A 21,132-nucleotide genomic window follows, 5' to 3' on the forward strand; every position below is an offset into this window, starting at 1 on the left:
TGCATTCAAGTTGCGCAACAACTCCAAATAAGGTATCAATACGTGTGGCCAACCGCAGACTATATAAGCAGAGCGACTAGCGCCTGCAAAATCAGTGTGTTTTAACTGTTGCTGTGTAAGGGTCTAGGTTGTTGGTTCTGCTCTAGTACACTGTATAGGAGTTACAATTATACTATACTGTACTTGGATTTATTCGTTGGATTTATTCGTTGGATTTATCAATAAATGGATTTATGAACAACTTTGGACTGGCTTGAAGCTTGGTGGATGTATGTGTTTAGTCGGGAGTTAGAATATTTAGAAGACGCACAGACTTGTGTAAAGGAGTTCTTTAACTCCAACAGTAAACCTTGAGATAGAGAAGGCAAGTTGCCTACGAGGCCGAGTTGCCAACGAGACTCAGTCGGATCCGTAAGGTGCGAGGCCGATACGCAGTCGTACCCCACGGTCACCCAGCGGGGACATACCCCGACAACGGGTAAACCGACAACTGGTGCCCAGAAGTTTGGCGAGTTCACTGCACAAGTCAGTTTCATCAAAACTTCTTCGGATATTATTCCGACTATCTCCGGATTTAGCAGCCAAATTTCCCGCCGAACGGGTTAATTCACACCCGTTCCAGTTCCAGCAGCCCACCCAGCACAGCAACAGCAAGCAGTCAACTGCACCAGTCATTAACAAACAAGAAGACAACTTCCGGCAACTGTTTGGATTATTCGGATTTATACGTATTTTACGGAATTATACGGATTTATACGGATTTATACGGATTTATACGGATTTATACGGATTTATACGGATTTATACGGATTAACGGATTTATACGGATAACGGATTATACCCGCAACTGGTCTGCCCTCATCCTAAGAAAAGAATACCCTTATCAGGCGCCAAACGGAATTACCTTACTATTGGATTTACTAAAGCTTGTTCCTAATTACATCCCATACGGAGAAAGAACACTGGAACTACAGGAAAGTGCCATCAGGAAGAACAGCTTATTCAACAAACATTTATTGCATCAAAACGCTAATATACAATCATCACGTTGCCGCACGTGGTAAAGTCCGCAACTTTGGCTGAGAAAGGCAATAAAAAACGTAAAACTGTACCACCTGGTAACTCAATTGCATCTAGAACTAGATATCAAACTCAAATAAAAGCAAGTATGGAAACCCCGACAGACACCTTGTGGGCTGAAAATCAAGGAAACACACTGCCACCTGATAATCCCACAGTTTCAGGTCGCACTTCCCCCAGACCAAACACAAATGATGTAGAAAGTTTGGGCAGAAACCCATTTAGCATACCTCCCTCCCAAGATAAGCATGCTGACATAAGGCCATCCAACACCGACCAACATGTTTTTACAAACGCACCTTTTCCACGTCAAACGTTTAACTTCACAGCTGGAATTAAAATTCCAAAACTATGGTCGCAACACAACTACCGCTCTTATTTTCTGTACCTCGACCGATACTTTCAAACGTATAATATAATGGACGACAGAGACAAATTTGCTCAACTTTTGTCAGGATTTTCACAAGAACAATGTGCCAGATATGAGCACGTTATTGCACAGGCAGCTATTTCACTTACCCCTTATACAACTCTGAAAAATTCTTTAATTCGCTTGTCCACTGGAACAAGCAGCACAGCTTGGCTCTCAAAGCTGAAATCTTTGAGGTTAGACTCAGGTGAACTTCCTTCAACTTTTATGGGACGATTATGCGCAGTGTGCGCAAAAGACCCAATCTATGACGAGACAACACGCCAAATTGTGGTGGACAATTTTCTTGATAAAATGCCAAGGGACGTCAGCAATGTACTTCGCGCCCAACACCCAGACATATCTCTAGAAGAGCTGGGGTTGCTGGCTGACAGAATCATTACGCCAACTGATTATAGTGTACCGGAAGATCAGACACAAAACAATGAAATGCAGAGAATTACCGGTCAGATACAAGAACTGTTTATTGAGTTAAAGTCTGATATAAGCAATCAAAGACAACAAAGTCGCAGAAATTTTGTTGAACAAAACAAAAGTAACAATATGACCAACCGACGAAAGTTTTCATACCGCCCGACAAGACAAGAATATGCACAACAGTGTATAAATCAAAACGGTTATTACGAGCCACAACAAGGAAATCACAGACAGCCCTTCCGACAATACCAAAGGCAAGGGCAAATAAATACTCAGACTACCCAGCACCAACACCAGTCAACAGATGGCTTGTGTTTTTATCATGCACGCTTTGGTGACAAGGCGTTAAAATGCAACAAACCTTGCAGTTACAATCAGGTCAATAATATCAACATCTGTAGGCCTATGAACCGACCGAATCAGATTCCAAAAGCACCAAATCGACGGCAATATTCCGAGTCGGCATCAAACTCTTTGCCGCATGTCTACGACAAAAATAATAAAATGTCATTTCTGTTGGACACTGGATCATCCAAAAATTTCCTCCCAGTTACACAGCACCACACCCAAGAAGTTGAATCAGACTTTATTGGACCAGGTGGAGAGCCCATACCCTACTTTGGACAAACTGTACTCAACATTGACATTGGCTTCGGCAACATGCCTGTAACTTTCTCTGTTTGCAAAGTTAAACGACCTGTTCTCGGATACTACTTCCTTCAAAAGCACGACTTGTTTATCAGACCTGATAAAAATCTGTTGCAGTCATCACAAAACAAGAAATCAGTTCAATTTAACATGAAAGAAAGCTCGAAGGAAATAAATACAGTCCTTGTAAAAGTTCCGCACCGAGGCAGTCATGCAAATAGCACTCTTATAAAAACAACTGCAAAGGACAAGCCTAGTATTGTTGTGGCAAACACACTTGGCTCAACAGACGTGCCCCAACATCAACAAAAAACTAAACTTCACTCTTCTTCAACTGCAGATAAATTGCCTCAGTACAAAACCAAAAAGGCCAGGTACCCAAGCGTCAGAAAACGCCAAAGTAGCAATGCAACAATTACAGGAGGAAACAATCCTCGCTTCCCAAAGCAGTCTTTTAAACCGCAACAAAAACTGCATGTCAACTCTCCTTTTTCCGGTGATGGAAGTAGGAAATATTTTTCCAAATTCAACTGCGAACAGTTCCGTATGCATCAATCAGAAGCGACCATCATGCGGAATGATCGCCATGAAATTTCAAGGTATGACTACTCCGGTCTTGGTGAAGTCATCCATAAAGTCACAAGACTTTTACAATTTGCAAATATAGTGAGCCGTCTGTGTTTACTGAAGGCCGCATAAAATTTCCAACATCCGGCATCTGCACAAATGTTGATAAATCAACAAAGCACACTTTTTACATAGATTCGTTACATTTTTTATGTTTGACCCACCAAAACGTTATATGTGTTTATATATGTATAAGAACCGAATCAATGCTTAACACAATTTCACTCCGCCAATGTAATCTCATGCAACGTGCATCGCCTTTCTTTCTGCATCTCTCAAATCAGGATATAAATTCCTGAGGCAGCTATCTCATGCGACGCGCATCCTTCAACACGTCAACATCAGCAGTGATCAACCCCACAAAACCTTATAATAACTGAATGGGGTCACTCGATCAGCGACTGTGACAGCCGACATATTAATGCAATTGTGCTGTTCAAATAAATATAAGTCATGAGATCCCTACGTTTGGAATCTATTCGCGACAAGACTCCGTTCCACTGAACCTGATTTGGGCCCAGTCGGGTGACGTGGAATGGATCTTCTTGCAATAAATAACGTAGATCTTCACTTCATTTCGCGATTTGTATTTACCTCGAGGAATGCGAATTGCGTTTTTATCTTCAACATATAAGGCATTTTACAGCCATTTACAGCCTTGTTCATGAGGACACTTCTGTCCAATATTTCACTTTTTCTGATATCAAATGGCACTAACGTGGAAGTAGTTGGTATCCTATGTAATCACTCTTCCACAGTTCAAAATTTTGAAGCAATTTTTCAAGCCATTCCACGATACAAACAACGAATGCGCGTGTACCTACTTACACCTTGCTTGCAATTTCAATGGTGTAAAGCCTAATAACGCTATAAACAGTTTCGCAAAGCGACAAAGCGAAATAATAAAAGAGATATATAGTCCACATAGTGGCAACTATTAATAATCAGACGCTTACTTAACATCAATTATACGCTTGTTACTGTGTTAATAACACCAGCTATCGCCTATGTATCAATGTAAAATTTGTGTATATGTATTCTCGTTGCTCTCCATAATGTACTAAAATAATCTACAATTATATCTTTGTAAATGTCTCCTCGTCTAAACAATCGTGTCCCGTGATTGCTTTGTTATATGTATATATGTTACAATCGAACAACGGAAATTTGTGTAAATATACATATATATATTTTGGTGTACTATAAAATATATTTGTGAGTGTACTTTGTACGTCGCTCTCTTCAACAGAACCAACAACTTGCGTTCATATATGGACCGCAAGTACCAGACAAGCGGGGGGGTATTATGTCGCCGCACAACACACGTATATACTAAAAAAGGCCCAAAGCGTATAACTATATTATGACCGAGAGTTAAAACCAAAGTCATTGTAATCACGCGTTCAACGCATGTCCAAGTTGTGATGTCCAATAAAACGACATGGGAAAAAAGAAGAACTCATTTCCGGTTTAGGTCAATTCCTGACCGGACAATTTAATAGGAAAAACCTGCCGAGCTGGTGGCAGGTGAAAAAATTGTAGCCGGTAGAAGCAGCCACATTATAGATGTGTTATAAACCATGTAATTTGGGCAATAAAGTCAAATAGGTAACTTAGGCAACCAAACTAACTATGTAAATCAAGTTAAAATAATTACAGACATTTCTTTGGCAAATAATAAATAAAGGTTGATTTAAACACAAGTACTTCTTTCGCAAATGATAAATAAAGCTAAAATAAACATAACTACTTTTAGTTATTCTGAAAACAAAGTCTACCTATACATAAATAACCTATTAGGGCACTTAGTTAATTAAGCTATATAAATAACTGACGTAATCGACCAAATCGGTCAACTTCAGGTTGCATTCAAGTTGCGCAACAACTCCAAATAAGGTATCAATACGTGTGGCCAACCGCAGACTATATAAGCAGAGCGACTAGCGCCTGCAAAATCAGTGTGTTTTAACTGTTGCTGTGTAAGGGTCTAGGTTGTTGGTTCTGCTCTAGTACACTGTATAGGAGTTACAATTATACTATACTGTACTTGGATTTATTCGTTGGATTTATTCGTTGGATTTATCAATAAATGGATTTATGAACAACTTTGGACTGGCTTGAAGCTTGGTGGATGTATGTGTTTAGTCGGGAGTTGAGATAGAGAAGGCAAGTTGCCTACGAGGCCGAGTTGCCAACGAGACTCAGTCGGATCCGTAAGGTGCGAGGCCGATACGCAGTCGTACCCCACGGTCACCCAGCGGGGACATACCCCGACAACTGGTAAACCGACAATATAATCCAACGAATAAATCCAAGTACAGTACAGTACAATTGGGGCTCCTATACAGTGTACTAAAGCAGAACCAACAGCCTAGACCCTTACACAGCAACAGTTAAAACACACTGATTTGGCAGGCACTAGTTGCTCTGCTTATATAGTCTGCGGTTGTTGCGCAACTTGAATGCAACTTGAAGTTGACCGATTTGGTCGATTACGTCAGTTATTAGGTTATTTATGTATAGGTAGACTTTGTTTTCAGAATAACTAAAAGTAGTTGTGTTTATTTTAGCTTTATTTATCATTTGCGAAAGAAGTACTTGAGTTTAAATTAACCTTATTTATTATTTGCCAAAGAAATGTCTGTAATTATTTTAACTTGATTTACATAGTTAGTTTGGTTGCCTAAGTTACCTATATGACTTTATTGCCCAAATTACATGGTTTATAACACATCTATAATGTGGCTGCTTCTACCGGCTACAATTTTTTCACCTGCCACCAGCTCGGCAGGTTTTTCCTATTAAATTGTCCGGTCAGGAATTGACCTAAACCGGAAATGAGTTCTTCTTTTTTCCCATGTCGTTTTATTGGACATCACAACTTGGACATGCGTTGAACGCGTGATTACAATGACTTTGGTTTTAACTCTCGGTCATAATATAGTTATACGCTTTGGGCCTTTTATAGTATATACATGTGTTGTGTGGCGACACATCCAAATTATGCTTGGTTTATATTGGAAGCATTCCCATGCACTGCCCTTGAGTAGTTTCAAGCAATCAACATATATTTTGTTGAGGTGTAACTTTTTCAAACCCGTATTATGCACAAAACTGTTGTTTTGTGTTGGACTTCACTGGCAACATTTGCGCTCAGCAGCATGAACATGGTGTTGGCGAGGTATTTCCTGATATCAACTGATTTTAATTATTTAGTTCATCACATAGCGCCTTCTATAACAGGCCTGTACACCGGTCGCGCTCGTTTCAAAACTGGAGGCGGATGTGTTTCAACTGGTTTCTGCGGTCGTGCGAGAGTTGTAGACAGTTTTTGGTGTGTTATTGCTCGGATAATCGCATGAAATAGTTTCTGGTGTGTTATTGATAGGTTAATGCGTGTGAAACGTAGGAAAGCATAAAATTTACGCTTATTTTGAGTTAGCGAGCGTTTGCGAGACTCGTCCAGCAAGGTCAAAAAGTTGTGTTTGTGTACATTGAGGTCCCTGTTGGGCTTTTGGAAGTTGCTGGTGCTGTTTGTTTATTTTGTAAAACAGGTCAGATACCTATTTAAACTGTTTTGTTTATAGATTATTATAGCTATGGGCATTAATAACATCATCAGACATTTAGGTTCCGTTTAGGTAAAGGATAATGGCTAAATGGGTAGATGTTCATCTATGATATTATTGATATTGTTACGACGCACACTCGGGCAGCGCTTGCTAAACTGCCAGTGCCACGTACAGTTTATTCCAGAGTCGAAATACGCGCATTACGAAAAATAACTCGGTTTTCTGTAACACAAATCCAACATGACTTACCAACAAAACAGCGCCACACAGCTAAACAACAAAACTCATCGAACTGTGACGTAAAGCAAGCCTTATTAACTTCTTCTTACAAATTCAATCAACATTAACTATGTTTAACCGCCTTAATCAAAAAGAATCTACAAAAGCAGCAGATTAAACAGAGCACATGTAACACAACAACTAACTAACGAAAAGAAAGCCCGCCATCACATCAAGACAATGGTACTGTACCGACCAACAAAGGCACGCATTATTACGTAACTAAGCTCATAGCACCGGTAAACAAATTAATGGCGGCGAGAATCTACATCCTCCCCCGGCAAAATGGGAGAAGCATCATAAAATGCGAATCCAATTTTTTACATTCACAAAAGATTCGAGCGACGCGTGCGTTCTTCTCCATCGTGTTCATATCCGTTTGCTCGTTTGGTATCTCCGTCTGCGTGCACAATCACGCAAAGTTTGGCTATTGGTCGTCGCACAACCCCAGCCATCGTAGTCACCTCCACACTCCTGACAATCCCGTGCTTGTCATGAAACAAGCTTCGAACTCGACCCAGGGGCCATTGCCCCCGCGGAGTGTTGTGATTCATCACCAGAACAATGTCGTTTATTGAAAGGTTTTCCCTTTTGTCATGCCACTTTTGCCTCGACATGATTGAACATGGGTATTCTTGCACCCAGCGACGCCAAAACTCGTCGGCCAGAAATTGTACAGCCCTATAACGGCGGCGAATGTAACAGTCGGTTGGCGCGGTCACGGTAGGTGGCAGTCCAACGCTCGGATTGATCTTCAGCAAATGATTCGGGGTAAGGGGCAAGTCCTCTTCAGCTTCCAGTGGAACTTCGGTTAGTGGCCTCGAATTCACGATGTTTTCTACCCCTAGTAGGAGCGTATGGAGAATATCATCATCCAAAGGCTTCTTGGGGAGGAGTGTCGCCAAAATTCTTCGAACGGAGCGTATCATCCGTTCCCAAGCCCCCCCGAAATGGCTTGCAGCCGGTGGGTTAAAGTTCCAGGAGATCGCTTTCTGTCGCAGAAAGCTGTTGATTTGTCGCTGGTTCCAGTCTTCGATAGATTCTCGAAGGACACGCTCGACGCCCACAAAATTCGTCCCGTTATCAGAATACATATGAAAAACACGACCGCGGCGAGCGATGAAACGTCGCATGGCGTTGATAAACGCATCCGTTGAAAGATCCAGCGCAACCTCCAAGTGGATCGCGCGAGTAGTCATGCACGTAAAAACGCAGCCGTATCGCTTGACGTCGCTATAACAGCGAATGACACTGAACCTGTATCGACATCCACCGGTTCATTGGTCGTCATGGTGCTCATTTTAAAGCGTACACCTGCTTCCGTTGTTGCCTGTAGCTGCTCGGCCAGCTGCCGTTCACAAAACGTTCGATTTGATCCCGAATCGAGTAGCGCATACGTTTCCACTTCACATTTCCCGTTACTGACGCGTACGGGTACAATATCGAGATAAGCGGGGGCACGTTTAAACATTTCCGGCCCCGACGAGGAGTACATACAGTCGGCGCTCGTGCTCTGTGTAACGTTTGGTTTCTCTTCCATTTGAGACCTTTCAGTCCACTTCGAGTTGTGAAGTACCGCGTGGTGATTGATGCTACGACATCCGTCCTTGCCGCACTGCGTTGCACTTCCGCAGTCGCGAACCATGTGTTGCGATCCCAGGCATCGATAGCACAGCCCTTGACTTCGCACGAACTTTCTTCTGTCGTCGTACGGCTTTCTTATGAAGTTGTTGCAGTCTTCAAGCTTGTGTGCTTTGTGACAGAACAAGCACTGATTTGAACTTTTCGGAAATCTTTCGGCCTTTTGGGCTTCAGTCGTGACATTGCAAACCGCCACTCGTTGCCGTTTTGTCGCAACATTAGATGGCCGGTCTGCGGTGTTCTGAAACAAACATCTTCCAAAGACTGAATTAGCTTCACGACTTCGCTCAATTACGTAGCTAGCGAAGTCTCTAAACTTTGCGACACGACCTGTTTTGTCTTGGACGCCTATAGTGAAACGGTGTCCCACCTTTCCTGAAGCTTGCGTGGCAACTTCTTGGCGACCGAGGAGATAAAACCAACTGAATACATCGCGCACGTTCCTACCATTTTCTCTAGGGACGAGCAACAGATGCGCAAAAGAACGGCTAGTCTTTCCAAACCCTCTGGGTCGTTGTCATTTAGCTTGGGTGTGTCCGTCAGGCGACTTTCACAGCGGCGCGCGATTATGTGAGGTTGTCCATACCTCTCATATAATTCTCGTTGAGTCATCTCATATCCCATCATCGGATTTTGATTGGCGGCATGATGTTGTATCTTGTCATGTACGGGTTTGGTGCAGTGTTGCAACAAATATATGAGTTTTAGGTCGTACGAATCGACCCTGGCAGCTATATGAAGTTGGTAACGATTGACGAAACTCCAATAATCCATTGGATCCCCGTCGAATTTCTCGACAATAGGTTTGGGAAGAAATCGCTCACCAAGCTCCGGTTGACCACATCGGTTACGTAGAACAGGTCGTTTATCTGTTAAGTTGGGTATTCCGTTATATGGTGATTGTCCAGCCAGAGCAGGTTCATGATATTGGCTCGGATTCCATGGTTGTCCGACTGTATAGGCCATCGAAGATCACCGCAATCCACCTGAGGGTTTGTGATCGGCTGTGCTTTTACGGCTCCCTCTGGTTTGCTAGCACCAGAACTGTCTACAAGAGGTGTCGGAGATCCAGAAAAGCCAGGGTGTTGAATCCCAGGACAAGACCTCCCATCATTGGATGCTTCTTCCCAAGCCTCAAATTCGGCCTTGGCAAGTTCAAGCGGATTTTCTTTCTTCCAGCTCTCTCTTCGCTCGTAATTCTCTTTACTCGAGCTCTCGTTCTAGCTTTTTTCTCGCTTCTGCTTCATCTCTACGCTCTCGCTCTTGTCGAGCCTCGACTTGAGCGAGCTGCAGCTTCACTTTGCTCTCTTTAACTCTAAGACTGCGAAGAGAGCTCGTTGTTGAAGCAATGCTGCTGGGTCCAGATGTTCGGTGATACGAACTCGGGTCCATTACAATTGGTGCCGACGTACTACAGTGAGCAGCCTCGGATGTTTGCTCCACCCATTGATTCACTCTATCGTAAGGGTTCGGTTTGTCCTCGGCAGGATCCATGTTTCCATTCACCGAACGACCAAAGAGTTCGCAAATGTCGAGTTGCCAAAATACTCACCGTCAAGGAAGGTTCGAATACGAAGTTCGAAAACGATGTTACGACGCACACTCGGGCAGCGCTTGCTAAACTGCCAGTGCCACGTACAGTTTATTCCAGAGTCGAAATACACGCATTACGAAATATAACGCGGTTTTCTGTAACACAAATCCAACATGACTTACCAACAAAATAGCGCCACACAGCTAAACAACAAAACTCACCGAAATGTGGCGTAAAGCAAGCCTTATTAACTTCTTCTTACAAATTCAATCAACATTAACTATGTTTAACCGCCTTAATCAAAAAGAATCTACAAAAGCAGCAGATTAATCAGAGCACATGTAACACAACCAAACACAACAACTAACTAACTAACGAAAAGAAAGCCCGCCATCACATCAAGACAATGGTACTGTACCGACCAACAAAGGCACGCATTATTACGTAACTAAGCTCATAGCACCGGTAAACAAATTAATAGCGGTGAGAATCTACAGATATTGTTTCAAAATATCATGTTGAATCATTATTCCATCAGAAACTTGCATTCATGACAAATAGTTATACATGAGGTTTTCAGGCTTGGCAGCCCAGGCAATGCAGCCCAGCTGGATCAGCCACTTTTTCCTGACAAGTCGGAACAAGATTTGAAAAATCAAGCTCCCGGTGAGGTTTGAACTCACGACCCTGGGCTAACCAGGCCCAACGCTCTACCAACTGAGCTACTGGAGCTCAGTGGTTTCACGGGGTATATTGTGGCCAAGGTACACTGGTGCGCAAGCGCACAACTTGCCAGGCAACCTTCACATATACCCCTACGTATACGTATATATGGGCTGCATTGCCTGGGCTGCCAAGCCTGAAAACCTCATGATCGCGATACGTTAGCTGTGATCGCCAAGCAAGGACCTGCGCAGTGGGGCGATCCTGCCTATCATGCCATTGCATGAAATATTACTGCGTTAATATCAATACATGTATAACATACATGAAAATTATATGTATGCAGGATTTATTCAAAAAACATGGGTAGAAAGTGTTGTGTGACAGGTTGTAGAAGTGGATATGATGCAGGAGATAAAACTGCAGTTTTTCGTTTACCAAGAGACAGAGAAGAGAGGTTGAGATGGCTACAGATTATGAAAAAGTTTTGTCCTATGGCTGGTACCGCCCAGCATTTGCACCTTCAGTTTTTGCATGTGTCCATAAAAGTTTAATTCCATCCATCACCAGCATACCTAGAACCACAAAAAAAGCCATGTCAGACCAAAGAAATGTTGTAGTTGAAAAACGCAATGAATTCACAAAGATCATAAGCCCCCTAGTACTAAAACGCTGACCAGAATAACATCCAAAATTGGCAACACTGATGACTTGAGGTTTTTTAATGAAATATGCAAAACATTGGAACAAAGGCAAAGAAATGTGATTGTTATGGTGGACGAGATATACGTAAAAGCAGCTCTTTCTTATCATGGGTGAACAGTTTTCGGTAGAGCACAAAATTACCCAGATGAATTAGCTCGCACAGTTTTAGCCATTATGATAAAATGTATGTTTGGAGGACCACATTTTTTGATTAAGGCCGCATCTCTGTATTTCTATGGAAAAGACTTTCTTGGTTGGGGAATGCTCTTCTCGAACTCTGTCCTGCGTAACAGAGTAAAATTATGTGTAACAATGCAATGGGTCATGCATGGGCGCCAGTGTTTTGGTTTAGTGAGCGCAGATGAACAGGCTGTTGCCAGGGCGAATTTTCAGCGTGTTTGGGGCAGTTTTACTATGGTTTTCAGGGTTATTAGTCAGGCAGTAAATTGACACAGGGTGCTGTTGAACATGTAGCTGAAAAACTACCCAAATATTGAGGTAGATTTTGTGGAAAAATGAATTACAGAAAGTATGGTCAATTTGTGATTTTTGTCCCCACCCTTGTCTAGGAATTCTGGTCAAAATTATGTTCGAGATAACTACTTTAACCGCTCCCCCGGGGGCATTTTGACCCTCTGTTGGCCATTATTTTGGCCAAAAAAGCAGAAAAAAGTGTGGGTTTGTTTTGTGAAAAAATAAATCACAGAAATAACCCTCCATTTGCCATTAAGTGAAGCCACCAACCCTCCTCTACACAATTCATTAAGAAGATGTCTTGTTAGATGTCTTGTAACTGTTTTGGGAGCCCCCAGGGCTGTTTGTACACCCCCTGGGACTGACAATTTAGCAGTTAGCCTTCGCAAAACCCCCAATGTGCTGTCTTAATGCAGCTGCAATCAATTTTTTTTCTGTTCAGCGACAGTAGTCCCCCTTCATGAGTCATCAGACCCGGCAATTGTTTTTGGCAAATAAGAGAAACTGTAACCAGGTGCACAATGACTTCTAAAACTCAATTTTTAGGATTTATTTGTGACATGCGGCCTTTAATACTCCTGACTAAAAAGATCCTCAACCCACTTCTTAACATGACCACCACCTACCTTGACACCCCATCCAAACCATAACATCCCCAAACTTCCACAGCCTACCACACCCTACGACTTCTAAACACATCTCTGTCCCACAACATTCGGAAAACGCGAATCCGTCATGAACCTCGCCTTATGAACAACATTCCCCCAACACCTCATCTAGTCCCTTAAAACAGTACATAAACTTTAAGATCGCAATTCAACAGAACATATAACTTGGGTGGAGCTGGGTGAAGTAACTCCACCAAAGTGAATATTTTCCCCTACGACTCAGTCTCCCTTTTTGCATGTATACGAGCTGGTTAGGTGCTGGGTGTTAAATGGAGTCCCAACTCAAAAGTAAAGGTTGCTGCAAGCTGAAATTGGACACCTTTGTCACAAAGGACTTGCAAAGTAGAAGGATAGACCTTCCACACGATGCATCGACCGACCCTATGGGGTTCCTAGTTTTGACGCTACGACCCATCGAATATGTGGTGCTAAAAGTACACATGCTCGGTTTCGGACTTTTTGCGTGTATACGAGCGAATTTGCTGGGGGTCTTTGATGGGCTCCCAACTCAAAAGTAAAGGTTGCTGCAAGCTGAAATTTGGTACGCTTTGTCACAGAGGACATGTCTTTTGATCGATGCTAGATTCGATTCGATTGGTAGTTTGTTTGTGACGTCACAATGTTGCGTATATCGTCCTTGTTGTAAACGACACTAGGTGTCGCACAATCGAAATATATCTTTCAACGTAACTTAGGTGTAAAGTAGAGGGTTAGACCTTTTTGATGATGCCACAATGGCCTCTATTGGACCAGTGGTTTTAGCTCTATGTTCCTGACAATTTGTCGTTGTTATAAGAGTACATGTTGTTTGTTGTGTATTTTTCGTGATAACTACGTTCTACTTTGGCGTGTTTGTTTAAGAAGGCATTTAAAAATTCAGTAAAAGTCACACGACGCAATGTAAGTTACTTGTGAAACGTGTAAATTTTCATTAAACAACATTTTGTTTTTTTGGGTGTTGTACCTTAGGGAGTATGCTATTGCAGTTCATTGACGGACGTAGCGCGTATAGAGGGGAAAACTTCGAAGTCTTGTAAATTTCGTTACGTCATAGGTGATGACGTCATTTTTAGCATGGTAACTCGTAAGGTGTCATTTAACATTCGTGTAAAGTTTTACGTTTGTAGTGCTAGGGATAGCCGAGATATTAGGTGGGTGCTAATAGTACACCAGACCCCACAACTTTTTGACCTTGCTGGACGAGTCTCGCAAACGCTCGCTAACTCAAAATAAGCGTAAATTTAATGTATTCCTACGTTTCACACGCATTAACCTATCAATAACACAGCAAAAACTATTTAATGTGATTATCCGAGCAATAACACACCAAAACTGTCTACAACTCTCGCACGACCGCAGAAACCACTTGATACACATCAGCCTCCAGTTTTGAAACGAGCGAGACCAGTGTCCAGGCCTGTTATAGAGGGCGCTATGGTTCATCATGATATCTTTGTCTCCATCTTCATCAAGATACAGAAATTGTAGAAAAAAGCAATCATACTATCGTTTGTCAACTATTTATGTGAAATGACCTGTTTTTGCAAAATAAATATTCCCAAACTACCGCATTACTGTGTGCAGAGATACTGTCCTAGAAAAAAACGTAACAAGCAAAGTCGTTTATTTGACATAACAAGCATAGTGGTTGGTAATATTACTCGATCTAGCCTTCCAATGCTTGCAAACAGCAAAAGCGCGCAATTTTTTGTTCATAATTAGACCCAAAAGACAGCAAATCGCCGTTAAAAATGATGCGACGCGATTCATTCAAAATCATCCACATATTTTAAAAGACGAGGGACCAAACTTCTTGTTTCTTTAAAAATGTTTTAAATTTTGTTATATTTAATACGTTTTTTAGCCCTCCAAAAAACGCCAAAATCACATTTAACGCAAAGCAATTTTAATTTCGCGTAAAGTGTTACTCATGCGTGACGACGCACTTTCAGCGGAGTTTCCATTCCATCTTTTAGTATTCTATGCATCAGCGCAGCACTGTTTCACCTTGTGGTGACCTGGCCAAACTTGTACTTGGTAACTTGTAACGTTATCGCCTCTGTTTTATGTATATATACACATGTACATAAGAAGACCAAATGTGTCGAAACATTGAGCACAGTCCGCAACTCACAATTTAATACTTTGTATCAACACAGATATTTTGACAGATTGAACGATTACAAAATTCCAGATTATTTCACCAGTTCGCGGTGCAGAAACAATTTGTGAACGAACAGTTGCACCGTTACAAACTAGACCATATTGCAGTAACTAAAGAATTGTTTCACGGAACTACCAAAAAAGCTTTAGAAAGCATTTGCAAAAATGGGTTCGACAGAAGTTACAGCGGTTGCAACGGTAATATGCAATTAAACAATTAAACAGCTATATGGCAAAAGCTTAATTTTTTTCAGGGACTCTCTATGGAAAATTAGTTTACTTCTCAACTACAGCAAATTACTCGGATAAATACGCTGATATGGATAAAAATGCCATTCGTAGGATGTTTTTTTCTGAAGTAATTACCGGCTATTACTGCCAAGGCAATGGAGAAATGCGATACCTTTCCACGGCCAGTTGGGGTGCACCCTATAACAGTGCAGTGGACAACAAAGCAACACCGGGTATATATGTCGTGTTTAACGATTTCAATGCGTATCCTTCCTACATTATTTCATACAAAGACTAATCATTGTTTTTAAAAATATTACTACCATCCAAATTTAAAAATAAACTCAAGTACTGTGACGACATTGGCTACAAATCTACATTTACACTTGTATAAATTTTCTAATTATGACGTATTGTTGCGAATACTCAATACCTTGAGCGATTCAATTAGTTGGCATGCAAATTGGTTTTCAGAAGTTATTCTGCCATAAAATCATGGTTTTACTAATGTGCAGGATTCTAAATCTAACAAAGTGAGATTAAATAGTTTATTTATACAGCTTGCTTCGTGTTTAATTTTGTGTTTGTACAAATTATTTTAAAAAAGCAAAGCTATGCAAGTCAATCGCAATCTAAAATATTTGTTCGTGTTGCGCTTGAAGATGTCTCACAGTTTGTTATTTGCATTGTGATTCGACAGATTGTCTTGTACCCTTAACCGTCGTTGCAGCTCTTTCTATCGTCTCTGTTGAGGATCTAGGTCACAACATAGGCACTACACGCTTTCGAAGCATTGATTGCTTTTTTTGGTTACCTTGCAGTAATTTGCCATTGAGGTTTTTTTTTTTTTTAACTGCGCTTGAATACAAATTTACCACAATAAAGAGTCTACTATATGCCAATTATCCTTGTTGACCTGGCTCAAAGTAAAGTTTAGTTTTCAGGATGCCAGTTGTAACAGACTTGAAGCCTTAAGTTAACTTGTCGTATTTTGATTTTCCTACATATTTAATGAACATTCTACAGGCACAGCCAAGAATCTGATGTATGACTTTCAATACCACTAAATCTAAACAATTTGAGTAAGTCCATGACGCACTTCCGTCACAAACGGTTAACCGGCTCTGCATTGTGGCTCAGAAGATTAGGTATTTTTTCTTAATATTTGACGACTAAAGGGTGTGTTTATTGTTTTATCACTGATTGTGTTTTGTGCACAGCAAACAAACAGCTGCAAAAACAAATTGAAACTTGCAGACATAATTTGGTAATTATTTCCGTTGAATGTAAAACTAGTAGGCTATGTTCTCAAAAAATAGAACACTTGAAACAATCATGTTCTAGATGCATGATTGAGTTTTCAGGGCTTCGAAACATCGAAATCAAATTGAATTTCGAGAACTTTTTCCGCCCGTGTTGTTTTCATAAACGCTTCGTTGCGCTTAAAGCGGAACTGAATGCGCGAGAAGCGATAACGTCTAAAATAGCCATGGCGAGTAGGTTCTGTGTTTGAAAATCAGCAAAGAAGTTTCAACAAAACGATTTATTTGCTCTGTATAAGTGAGTGTATATTTATTTGGATTTCAAAGATTATCAACAGGAGAGTTTAGTTCAGGTTCTGTGTTAGGCCAACACTATGCAGCATTGCAGAATGGTGGAAAAGACCCCGAACAAGAAACTTATGGTACAAAAATTGCTACAAAACAATTAAAACTTTATAGTTTTTAACGAATAACCTTTGCTGTCATATTCTGGCAGTCCTAAATGATAAAACTTATTATGTGTAAATAAGGAGATGCCCAATGGAATGCTTAAATCTCAATAATTTGTCACTTTAAAGCGCCTGGATGTCAATTATTTGGCTCTTTAGTTGAGTAGTGAACATGTCAAGTCAGAGTTATGTCTCTGTGGCAAATTAAGTGCAAAGAATGATTTTCAAACTTAATTGGGCAAGCACAGTGATCTGAGTTTGTGTATGAACTGTTGAACATATATCTAAGCAGCAATTGCTGATTTTACTGTTTGCCTTTTGACATTTATGACTGAACTGTGAAGAAAGGTTCTCACTCCGCAAACATAAATGGGGTGCAACCGACTGTTACGCAAATATTCCCCGTACAAACGATTCAAGTCACGCTTGACATGCCACGGTTAGTCTGAAATGAAACCTTAATTGACTACAAATAAAATGTATAGGTTGTGTGGCGAGTTGCGCGCGTTCGCACCAACGTATCTTGTCCAACAAATACATGCAAACTTGAGATCGCACGAAAGAATAATTCCGCGACGTCTAACATCGCTAATTTGGGCGAACAAGAAATTCCCATTGTTTTGTTTTTGTAGCAAAAATTTTAGCCACCTGAAAACTTATTAAAACTGTTCTTGCATAAATCAATATTGATGGATACGACAAGACGTTTAGTATGGATTGGATCTTTTCTTACTGTGTCATTAGTCCTGGCGATGACGAGCGCCATTTCTCCACACTGGGCCGAAGATAGACCAACGGGAAATTCTTTTGGATTATTTCGTTTCTGCAAAAATAACATCTGTACATGGAGTGGAGCCGGTATGAACAAGATACGAAAAGTCAATTGTTATAATTTGCCAAATATTTTTATTTCCTTTTTAGGCGTGTTAAATTCTGCAAGACGAGCTACAGCTGGCATGCTAATACTGGGCATAATGTCACATATTGTGTTGTTTATTATTTTTTTTGGGAGCATATGGAATGGTGCTGATATAGATCAAAAGATGTGTGCTTGGAGTTCAATAGTTTGTCAGTATACTGTATTCTGTTAATATGTTGGATTTTTTTAATTAATCATTATAATAGTGATTGTATTGACCGAGTTACTGTGTTTTCTAGTTGTTTTTTACTTGATTGCTGTTTCTATATTTGGAAGTCCAGTTGGTTTATCAGGAGCACTTGAAGGCTGGAATTTCGGATCAAGTTACATTGAACTCGTTATTGCGCTTATTGCAATATTTCTCTCCTGTTGTGAATTATGGCGCAACAATCCAATTGAACTCGGTATGAATAACTGACATTCTAATTTTGTAGATTTAAGTATTGTTTCATTACCGACGTCTAGGGAAAGAACAAATTATTTAAGAATGAATATTGGTGTAAGTTACCTAATGACATAAAGATAGCATTTTGGTGAATCGCACAGATAAGATTTCTATACAATCGATATAACATTTAAACTAAATTAATCCACAAAAATACTTGCTAAACATATCTATGCTCTAGATGGTTCAGAAAAAAGTTTGGTTCTAACTGGAATTAGCCTGATCACTTCGTTTGTAATGGCGATAATCGGATTGTCTCTTCCATACTTGGCTCTCCACAAATCGACACCTCAAACACTTGGACTCTTCACCTACTGCAACCAAAGCAATTGCAGGGGAATTCCGAACAGTGAGAATGTTGGAGAGTTTATAGTTGTTTTAGTGTATATTTGTTATTCACGAAGGTTGATTCGTGTCTGTAGATTGTAGAATGTTGACGAGTTTTATCGGTTGTTTTCACTTTGCCAGTCTATGATAACCAAATTCCTTTATTCTTTAACACAACTATGATACTGTGCTGCTGTTGTGGACAGACATGCTATAATTTAAATAGAACTGATCTTATAGGTACCACGTTAATTTATGACAGAATATCAATTCTATTTAAATAACAACCATGTTATTCACGAACCAACATCAACTAATGATTATTAAGGATAAATAGTACTTAAAATTATTGTCAGACTTGAAAAGCTCTGCGAGGGAGGCAACTGCTGCCTTGCTATTAATAGGCATATTTTTTCAATTGGTTTCAATCTTAAGCCTCATTGTTTATCTCTGGAAATATGGTGCAACTTCACGCAGGATTATGTGGCTCTCCATATTCATAACAGGTATTTCTAATACAAATTTGCCAACTCGGTTTGATTGAAATTTATGCATTGTATGCCATTCACCTAAAAATATGTGTTGCAAAACACTAATTCTGCATTCTACACTAATTCGTAATACAAAATGCTGCTACCTTGATTGGCTGCTAAAATCATTACTTTAGATAACAGTGTTTCTCCAAGGCTTTTGTAGTCACGAAACAATTCATGTTTAGCTGCGATTTTAATTAGTATATCGTTGTTTTTAGGTGTTTTCTACCTTATCGCGGTAGCCGTGTTTGGAAGTGCGAAAGGAATAGGAGATCTCGGTCACGACTGGAAATGGGGGACAAGTTACAACGTTGTTATCGTCGCCCTTGTTGCAAGTTTGTGTTCTTTGGCAGATGCAAGCAACATAACAACGGAAGGTAAGGTTTACTTTATTTATATTTACAAACGTGGAGATTCACTTGTTGTCTTCATCTGTATTTGTTGAGTAAAAGTGCAAAATTATATGAAAATATCAACTCAATACAAATATCCAAGATCATAAATTGCGAAAATATCTGACAATTTCTCATTTCATATTTCAGACCTGTTTTCACTTTTCCACTCCGTTACCTGTCCGTTAAATGCACGTTGTTGCATCAACTGTAATCATCAAGAGCTTGAAGAGGAAGAAGAAAACGCAGAACCAGAACCAGTTGAAGAAACTCGTTATCAAGCTGGTATGTTGCAAAATATATTGTTAACGTTGTTGAGTTTTCTACGTCTAAGTTTGCAATATAATGAACATTATAAAATGCTCAATTAAAGAATACACAGTGAATGCATTACATCCTTAAGGAGACTAGAATTGTGCGAGAGGAAAAAGTTATAGGTAATTGCATTAAAACAAAATGGAACTAAATGAAGGCCAAAAGGAACCAGCAACACTTCGTATGTCAAGCACTCTCTCGCGGTTTTATGTTTTAGACCACTGTTACTATTTTTTAGATACTCGAGTGCAAAAGAGAGATGAAAGTGATGCTCAGGACGGCAACTGTAGTGTTTGTTGGGATAGACCAGCAAACATAGCATTTGTACCCTGTGGACACCGATGTTGTTGCATGGAGTGTGCCAGCATGGTGAATAACTGTCCTGTTTGTCGGAATGAAGTGTATGACCGAATGCGTATCTATACATAGCATGTACATAGTCTCACCTGTACATTATTCGAATATTGTTTTTGTCTTTAATGGACTTATTCTACAATACAAAAACAACGGCACAGGAAGAACAACATCGCAGTAAATAATAAATAGGCACATTGGCACCTGGTTGTACTTTACAATAAATAACATGCAATAACAATGTAGATATGTTTTGCAGTAACATTAAATTTAAAAAAATACATCCTTGCAATTTTATTGTGATCCCAACTTTGATCTACACAATGAAATTAAAGATATCAGCCTGACAACTGATTTTGTTGTTGCCACATGTTTATTTCTCAAAAATGATAATAAATTTTCTAGTTACATCCTTCGCCCCCTGTAATTATCACTGCCTCAAACAAGCAAAACAGTCGGTATGCGTAACCATATGTCCTCCAAAACATGATCTAGATTACTCATACGACCCTTAAGGATCGGGGGAGACTCACCCTATTCGGGCAAAAGTAGTTCTATGTCAAGAAGGGCTTCAAAAACACCGGGTATTTTCCCTAAACTTATACGCTTCGTTGGACTTCAAACGCAACAGGATGCGCGTGTAAGGAGAAGTGATAAAATCAATGGAAACTTCTTTCCCAAAAATTATTACTAATTTAAATAAGCACCAACATAAGAATGTTAGCGCATGTACGACTGGGTTTTACGTGTTGTCTGATCGGCGCAAACAAAAATAGATATTAGATGATGAAAAAACTCCTGGTGGACAACGTGGCACAAATTGGTCTCAATATAACTTTGAAAAGTGCGTTTTGGCATATCATGCTTTCAATTCCGTGTTGTTTAATTATTAGACGGCCTTCAGTTTCTAAACTTTGAAATGGACATTTACGGACGATTAAGCAAAACATGTGTTTGGACAGAAAGCGATTGCGCACAAGAAAACAGACAAATGTTAGTAAGCA

General features: G+C 40.2%; 2 protein-coding genes across 2 annotated transcripts; one reads left to right on the top strand and one right to left on the bottom strand.

Annotated features, from left to right (window-relative positions):
• Positions 1–7,379: 7,379 nt before the first annotated feature.
• Positions 7,380–8,252, bottom strand: LOC145906905 (uncharacterized). The gene has a single exon (XM_082994366.1). It carries the CDS (start codon positions 8,250–8,252, stop codon positions 7,380–7,382), a length of 873 nt encoding a protein of 290 aa, XP_082850492.1.
• Positions 8,253–17,481: 9,229 nt separating this feature from the next.
• LOC145906408 (uncharacterized) lies at positions 17,482–20,492 on the top strand. The gene is made up of 8 exons (XM_082993823.1): positions 17,482–17,701; positions 17,765–17,911; positions 18,002–18,166; positions 18,389–18,556; positions 18,891–19,040; positions 19,286–19,444; positions 19,610–19,744; positions 20,013–20,492. Exons 1-8 carry the CDS (start codon positions 17,533–17,535, stop codon positions 20,201–20,203), a joined length of 1,284 nt encoding a protein of 427 aa, XP_082849949.1. The 5' UTR covers positions 17,482–17,532; the 3' UTR covers positions 20,204–20,492.
• The last annotated feature ends 640 nt before the right edge of the window (positions 20,493–21,132 follow it).

This window comes from Ascidia mentula, chromosome 6, assembly GCF_947561715.1.
Source record: "Ascidia mentula chromosome 6, kaAscMent1.1, whole genome shotgun sequence".
Classification (NCBI taxonomy): Eukaryota; Metazoa; Chordata; class Ascidiacea; order Phlebobranchia; family Ascidiidae; genus Ascidia; species Ascidia mentula.

Excerpts from the sequence above, each read along its gene's own strand:
- LOC145906408 (XM_082993823.1), top strand. The coding sequence starts at position 17,533 with ATGGATACGACAAGACGTTTAGTATGGATTGGATCTTTTCTTACTGTG. Across the intron at positions 18,557-18,890 it reads TTGCAGGGGAATTCCGAACA|ACTTGAAAAGCTCTGCGAGG; the intron begins GTGAGAATGTTG and ends AATTATTGTCAG. Across the intron at positions 19,445-19,609 it reads AAGCAACATAACAACGGAAG|ACCTGTTTTCACTTTTCCAC; the intron begins GTAAGGTTTACT and ends TTCATATTTCAG.
- LOC145906905 (XM_082994366.1), bottom strand. The coding sequence starts at position 8,252 with ATGACTACTCGCGCGATCCACTTGGAGGTTGCGCTGGATCTTTCAACG.